A 7591-nucleotide genomic window follows, 5' to 3' on the forward strand; every position below is an offset into this window, starting at 1 on the left:
GGGGCCCCCGCTCTCAGCCCCTTCCCTCTCCACTTGGGAGCAGCAATATGGCAAAAGGCAGGAGCTGGTTTCAGAAAAGAAGAGGAAAAACCTCAAGAAGGAGACTAAGTGGGATGGGATGACTATTCTTTATTGGAATGAGAGAAGAGAAGAGCCTCTTTGATTTTGTGTTTATGGCATTGTGATTTGAAGATGTGCCTTAACCTCTAGAGCATTAGACACCATGCAGGATGGGACAATGATCCTGGGTCTCCACCTGGGTTCTGCTGTAGTTAAAGCTGGTGGAGAGGTTCTGCCCTTGTAGGAAAAGTCATACCTGTAATTGTTTAATCAGTTCATTGAATATCTCCCCCACCCCCTCAAAACCACCTTCCAGAGTCTTCCACAAGTACAATTGGGGGATATGTTAGTGCTGGGTCTAATTAGGCAAAGTTCTGAGAAGCAGTTGAAAATTTCCTGCCCCGATAAAGCTCACGGAAGCCAGCTGCTGCCACAGTTATGCAGAGTAAATTCAGTTTGATTCTGCAGAAGGAATGCTGTGAATTTTCAGAGGCATCCACTGCAATGCCTATTCCTTAGTTACGAAATGTGACGGCAAGTGCTTTCAGTGCTTAGAGTGACTGTAAGTACTTAAGCAGGGTTAAGAATATTTTTGGGGTGACTGAATCCAGTTGGAGGCTGAACAAAGTGAAGAGGAAGTGTCTTCAGTTCAGCTCTTTGTTCATGTTCATCATTCTCCCCATGGATCTTCACAACAACCCTGTGTGGAAGGTCACATGTGGTGTCAGTAGCTGTGGAAATGTATCTCCACAGAGAGTAGGAATAAATGGACAACTCCCGCAATGGAGGGGTGAAGAAAGTAGATTCCCCCAAGGAGCACTTTTGGGACATGTGCTTTTTTCCCCCTGGTTCATAAGCAATCCAGCGTTCAACCCTAACTCTATATTGCTTATGAACGGGGAAGTGGCCACCCCAAATTTATCAACCATCTGTCTGATTTCTCATCACTACTGGTTGCAGTGAGATTCATGTGTTCTGGTTTGGTTGTTTACTCTCAGAAGATTTCCCTGCTTTGGGGGCTCTACAAAACTGCCCCATGTACTTCCTTGTTGCAATTAAACCAAATGGCTTTTCTCTCTCTACACATTCTATTAAATGTCCAATAAGATCATCAAGTGTTAAGTCTGTAAAGGGATCCATCTGTGCAATAAACAATTCAAACTTACATCCTAGTGACCCCAGAATAATAGAATTGTAATTCTAAGATAGTGACAGCAGTCACAAAATTAAAGGACGTCTGCTTCTTGGAAGAAAAGCAGTGACAAACCTAGACAGCATCTTAAAAAGCAGATACATCACCTTGCCAACAAAGGTCCGTATAGTTAAAGCTATGGTTTTCCCAGTAATGATGTATAGAAGTGAGAGCTGGACCATAAAGAAGGCTGATAGCCGAAGAATTGATGTTTTTGAATTCTGATGCTGGAGGAGACTCTGGAGAGTCCCATGGACTGCAAGAAGATCAAACCTCTCCATTCTGAAGGAAATCAGCCCTGAGTGCTCACTGGAAGGACAGATCCTGAAGCTGAGGCTCCAAGACTTTGGCCACCTCATGAGAAGAGAAGACTCCCTGGGAAAGACCCTGATGTTGGGAAAGATGGAGGGCACAAGGAGAAGGGGATGACAGAGGACGAGATGGTTGGACAGTGTTCTGGAAGCTACCAGCATGAGTTTGACCAAACTGCGGGAGGCAGTGGAAGACAGGAGTGCCTGGCGTGCTCTGGTCCATGGGGGCACGAAGAGTTGGACACGACTAAACGGCTAAACAACAAAACAATAACAACATTATTATTATTTCACCTTGCCTGAAAGTGCCACAATGACTAAGGGTGTCTGGCTGTTAAGCAGAAGGTTGGTGGTTTGAGCCAACCGAGAAACTCCTGTGGGCAGGGGGGTTGGACTAGATGACCATTAGGGTTCCCTTCTAGGAGATTATAGCTCTGGTTCCTGCTTTACAGCAGATTGGACTAGATGACCCTTGGAAGCCCCTTCCAACTCTCCCCTTCTGTGTTTTTATCGCTCTGATTCTTGCCCCACTGGGGGTTTTGGCTAGATGAATTTCGGGATGAATTTCGGGATATCTGAAGGATCCTTTCCCACTCTCCTCTCCTCCCCTTCTACGATTTAGGACATTTCTCCTCCAACCATGAAGTGGCTTGGGGGGCAGAGAGAACCACATTTTCATCCTCGGGACTCCGTCCTCGGATCAACCTCTTCTTCCTTCGCCAAAAACAAGCCAACAGCCCAAGGGCGCCAGGTCGTTCCGTCGAAAGATTCGTGGGTGGCTTCGGTTGAGCAACCGCCCACCTGGAAGGCCTCTTCTGTGGAGCACGTCGCGCCTGTCTCCAGATACGGAAACAGCCGCCTTGCGAGTCGCCAAACCGGTCCGTCGAGAATCTGTCCTCGTATTATTTGGCAGCCGAAAGCGCTCACCGCTCTACCGGCAAAAAGACGCCGGCGAACTCCGAGACGCTCAGCCGCACCCACCGGTGGGGTGCGCGGACCCCCGAACCGGCCCCCGAGGATCGCCAGGGGCCGCCTGGCGCAGCTCTCTGACCTCGAACCCGGAGCCTCGACGCCGCCAAACGGAGCGAAGCCTGGCCTGGAGCGGCGGAGTCGCGGGCCCCAGGCCTGGTTCGCCCGCGGAGATTTCGAGCGCCAGCCCCAGCGGTTCGGAGGGGTTCGCCGCACCGGGGAAAGCCGAGGGCGGCCCGTGGGACACCGGCACACTTTGCCAGGCCCAGGAGGGAGCGCTGGGGGAAGATGAAGCCTCTGTCGCCTCGACAACAGGGCAAGGAGACCGGGTGGTGCCCGAAGACGCGGCGACGAGTGGCGACGAGGAGGATGGCGCGTCCAGAAAGTCCCCAGGGCTCCTCGAGGACGCGCTTGAGCCCGAGCGGGCGGCGTCTGCGTCTGAAGGAGAGTTCGACTGCATTCTCCCGGCGCCCGGTGGACCGGAGGATGCGAATGGCGCGGCGGGAACGGGCGAGAACGAGCCTCCTTCGGCGCTGCCCCGCGCGTCCCCCGACGGAGAGGAGGATGCGGAGTGCCCAATCTGCACAGAGTTTTACGACGGCGACGTCCACCGCCCGTCGCGCCTGAACTGCGGCCACGAGCTGTGCGCGCGCTGCCTGGGCGCTGTCCTGGAGGCGTCGGGCGCCGCCGAAATCGGGCGCGCGCGCTGCCCGCTGTGCCGCCAGAAGACTCCGGTGATGGAGTGGGAGATCCGGAAACTGCAGGAAGAGATGCTCTTGCTCGAGTCGCCGCAAGAATCGGCGGCCGGGCGCGCGGAATACGAGCCCTTGCCCGAACGCCGGCCCGGCGCCTGGGGCCGCCTGGAGCACCGCTTCCAGATGCGCTTCCGCGCCAGCCGCCCCGAGCACGGCGCCCTGCCCTGCCTGCGCTACCCACTCGGGATGGTGCAGGGGCTGGAGCGGCTGGAGCGGCACAGCCGCTGGCTCTACCGCTTGGTCCTGCTGGGGCTGCTGGCCGCCGAGACGCTCAGCCTGTTGGTCTTCTTCCTGCCGCTGCTAGTGGTCTTTCTGCTCTTCGCCATCCTGGAGAGGTGGCGGTGAGTTCCGTCGGATAGGAAAGGAGTGGCTCTCCAACTCGGATCTTCGCCGGAGGGGCGCGCGGGGGCCTTTCAAAAGGCTGCAGGATTCGGAGGCAAGGAAGCGCTTTACACAACATGAGAGCGGGAGGCTCTTTGCGCATTGCAATCAGGATTCGAACTCAAGAGCAGCCTTCGGTTGAGCAGGAAGCGCTTTGCAGAGCCCGAAAAGGATTCGAATTCGAAAGTGGCGCCCCTCTCCCCTCCTGCTGTCGCCGGCCAAGCAGCTGCGAAAGTGTTGAGGGCTTGGGCAGTGGAGACGAGAGTGGCCGGGTTCTGGGAGCCCAGAGTGGTGGGGAAAGGGGGAAAGGGACCCGAGGGTCATCCAGCCCAACCGCCTGCCAGACAGGCATCTCCACCTGAGCCTCCAGGACAGATGGCCACCCAACCTCTGCTTGGAAACCTCCAATGGGATATTCAAGAAACAGAGCTATAATGGCGGAGAGTCGTCCTCATCCCTCTTCTCCTCTGTTAATTTATCGGCCTCTCCTTTAAAGACGTCCAAGTTGGTGGCTAAAACTACCTCCTGCAACTGTGAGTTCCAGGGGTTAACTATGGGCCAAGTAAAGGAGGATTTTCTTTCGCCCTTTTGCGGAATGGAGTCAGCTGCTGTAGCCCTTTGGGGTACCTCCTCACCCACCCCACTGCTATGGGGTGGGGGAGTCCACCATCCTTTTATTGGAGATTCTTGCCTTGCAGCCGTTTGGGCTACATGACCCGTGGCATCCCATCCTATTGTACCATCCCATGTTCTTATAACTGTGATTCTTGCCTTGTGTACACTTGAAAACTTTGGCAGCATTAAGATAAATTCAACAGTGCAAACAAGTTTTGATGGATGTAATAATGGATTACTGAATGGTTTAGTTTATGTAAAATATGAAGGAATTTATGGTATGCGAAATGAACCATGGAAAGAGAACAAGGGAAGTCACTGACATTTTCAGGTTGTTTAAATGAATATTCTAAATTGTAAAACAGAAAATTTAATAAAAATTACACACAAAAAGAAAAGAAAAGGCCCATTTTTGTGTCGCCACCCTCTGGACTGCTGAAGGAGGAGACACACAAAGAAGGGCCTCAGAAGATGATCTCAGGGTCCGGGTAGGTTCATATAGAAATAGGCAGTCCTTAAGGTATTGTGGTCCTAAGCTGTTTAAAGCTTTATAGGTCAAAATTGGACTTTTAATTGGGCCTGAAAACTAATTGGCAGCCAGAGCAGTGGGACCAGGATTGGTGCAATAGGCTCAAACCGTCTTGCCCTGGTGAGCAACCTGGCCGCTGAATTCCGCACTAGCTGAAGTTTCCAAACTGTCTTCAGAGGCAGTCCCACGTAGAACGCATTGCAGTAATCTAACCTTGGGATTACCAGAGCATAGACAACAGGGGTTAGACTGTCTCTGTCCAGATAGGAGCGTAGCTGGGCCACCAGTCAAAGCTGATAGAAGGCACTCCTGGCCACTGAGGCCATCTGAGCCACAAAGGACAGCAAAGGATCCAGGAGGACCCCCAGGCTATGAACCTGCTCCTTCAGGGGAAGCGTAACCCCATCAAGAGCAGGCAACCTCCCAGTCATCTGTTCTAGGGAACCACCCACTAACAGGGCCTCTGTCTTATCTGGGTTGAGCTTCAGTTTGTTGGCTCCATTATTGAGGCCAGACACTGATCCAGAACTTCCACTGCCTCACCTGCAGATGTAAAGGAGAAACAGAGCTGAGTGTCATCAGCATATTGCTCACAGCAGACTCCAAACCTCCAGATAATCCCACTTAGATGTTAAGCATCGTTGTTGTTGTTGTTGTTGTTGTTGTTGTTGTTGTTGTTGTTAATGTGGGGGACAGGATTGAGCCCTGTGGAACCCCACATTGAAGGTTCCACGGGGCTGAATAGCATTCCCTAAGCTACACCCTATGAACTAGATGACCCTCAGGGTCCTTTCCCTGTCAGTTATTCTAGGATTTAATAGCTATGATTCCTGCCTTGCAGAGGGATGAGCTAGATGACCTCTGGGGAGTCCCTTCCACCTTTCGCAGCTAGCACCTATAGGAATCAAACCCACCTCCTTGGCATCACCCTTTCTCCTCCTGCCATTTCCTCAGTTTCGTTTGCTCTGCGGGCACCTTGGGAAATACCCTTCCTCCAGGGGAGTTGCTCTCCAAAGTGGACTTTGATTTCTTAATCTTTTTCTGCACACACACACTGCCGATTAGAAATCAAGGCAGCCTTGACCTTGGTGAGACCTCCAGTGCCAGAGGCAGTCTATCTAGATTCCATCATCATCATGACTATTTATTATTATTATTATTATTATTATTATTATTATTATTAGCCACCTGGAAGGGTGCCTTCTGCTGTACCTGAGGAACCAAGTGCTTCCCACAGTCCCTGGCCCAAGAGCCCAGAGGGGGCAGCAGGTGGGAGGCCATGGAGCGTTGGCCTGTTCAAGGGGGCAGACCTTGGGCAAAGTTGCCTGAGGGCAGAGACTCCAGAAGGCTCAGTTTGGCTGCTGGAGCAAGTGGCTGCCTTGGAGCTGCCAGGGTTTCTACAAGTGAGTGTTGAATGGTTTCTTTAAATGTAAAGGTTCATCATTGTTCCACCCAATGTGTATGTCTTTAAGGGGCCAGAGCAAGGGCCAGAGCAAGATAACGAGACCCAGCTTTACAGCTGTGAAACATAGCAGGTGCTGCTGAGTTGCATTGATTAAGGTGTGTCAGCATTTGCATGTAGTATATAAGGAGCAGCACCTAGCTCTCCCATTACCCTGGGGGATGGGTTGGTGGTTGGGTCTGGTTTGTTGTTAATGTATTTAGTGTATAAGGAGTTTTTGTTTTTTGTAATTAAAACCTTGTTTAAGTTATTTTTGAGTCCCTTTCTTTTTAATGCATGGTCTCCCCAGCAAGCTCTCTGCAGCGCTACCATACTGCAAATAGCCAACAGTGAGTACCCAGTAAATCACCAAGCTAGTAGTAGCTAGAAGTATTTTGCGAGGGGATGGGGGGGTCAAGGAGGGTCAGTTGTGGTGGAGTGAGAAATGTCCCTATCTGAAATGTCCCTGTCTAATAACATTCATCTGAGGAATGTTGGAGTGAATGAGATGGTGCATTGGCCTGATCCAGCAGAATCTTCTTATGTTCTTAGGGGTGTAAGCCTTGTCAGCCCCAGCCGAAGTTCAGCTCTGTTCCCACCTCACCTGGAACCTATTTTGCTCCTGAAAGCATCCCAGGTGGGCAATGACATCCACTTTGGAGAGAGGAATACACCTGCCTCCTGCAGCCAAGGGGCCCTTTTCCCTTTGGCACAACTGATGCCCTCTTTCTGAATGCCCCAAGCACAAGCCCACCAAGATGCAAGGCTTTCCCAACACCAGGGTCTTTTCCAGGGAGTCTTCTCTTCTCATGAGGTGGCCAAAGTACTGGAGCCTCAGCTTCAGGATCTGTCCTTCCAGTGAGCAGTCAGGGCTGATTTCCTTCAGAATGGAGAGGTTTGATCTTCTTGCAGTCTACCCTCCGATAATTCTGTGATCAGAAGCTAATAGTTTCCGCCTGGTCTTTCCCTCTCTCCCCCTTTGGGATGGGACTGAAGCTCAGTGGGCAGAATCCCTCCCATGAAGTCTACTGCCAGCCAATGCCGACAATATTGGGCAAGATGTAGCAATGATCCGACACTTCCTATATTTAAGAGCCCCGCTGTCTATGATGTGTTCACAGAAACCTTCTTGTTGTTTGACTCACTCCTCCTGCTGCTCTGCTTTCATTTTATTGCCTCTGCCAGGTCAGATAACATCTTCTGTTCCTCCCTCTGCTGGGAGGAGCCATTGCTCACTCCCTGTTCTTGGCTGAAGGAGTCCTGGCAGGCAGGCGTAGGATCTGGCCCTGGGACTTTCCTCCATGCATGGCACGTCAGTTTGGATCTGCATGATAGAGA

General features: G+C 51.7%; 1 protein-coding gene across 1 annotated transcript; it reads left to right on the plus strand.

Moving 5' to 3' along the window:
• Positions 1-223: 223 nt before the first annotated feature.
• On the plus strand, positions 224-4584 carry LOC309344220 (ring finger protein-like; the record flags this gene model as incomplete). The annotated part of the gene is made up of 2 exons (XM_081866472.1): positions 224-300; positions 2210-4584. The coding sequence occupies 2 exons, from the start codon at positions 224-226 to the stop codon at positions 3630-3632; spliced, it is 1500 nt and encodes a 499-aa protein (XP_081722598.1). The 3' UTR covers positions 3633-4584.
• Positions 4585-7591: the final 3007 nt, after the last annotated feature.

The sequence above is a fragment of the Podarcis erhardii genome (assembly GCF_964252035.2).
Source record: "Podarcis erhardii genome assembly, chromosome: 6".
Lineage (NCBI taxonomy): Eukaryota > Metazoa > Chordata > Lepidosauria > Squamata > Lacertidae > Podarcis > Podarcis erhardii.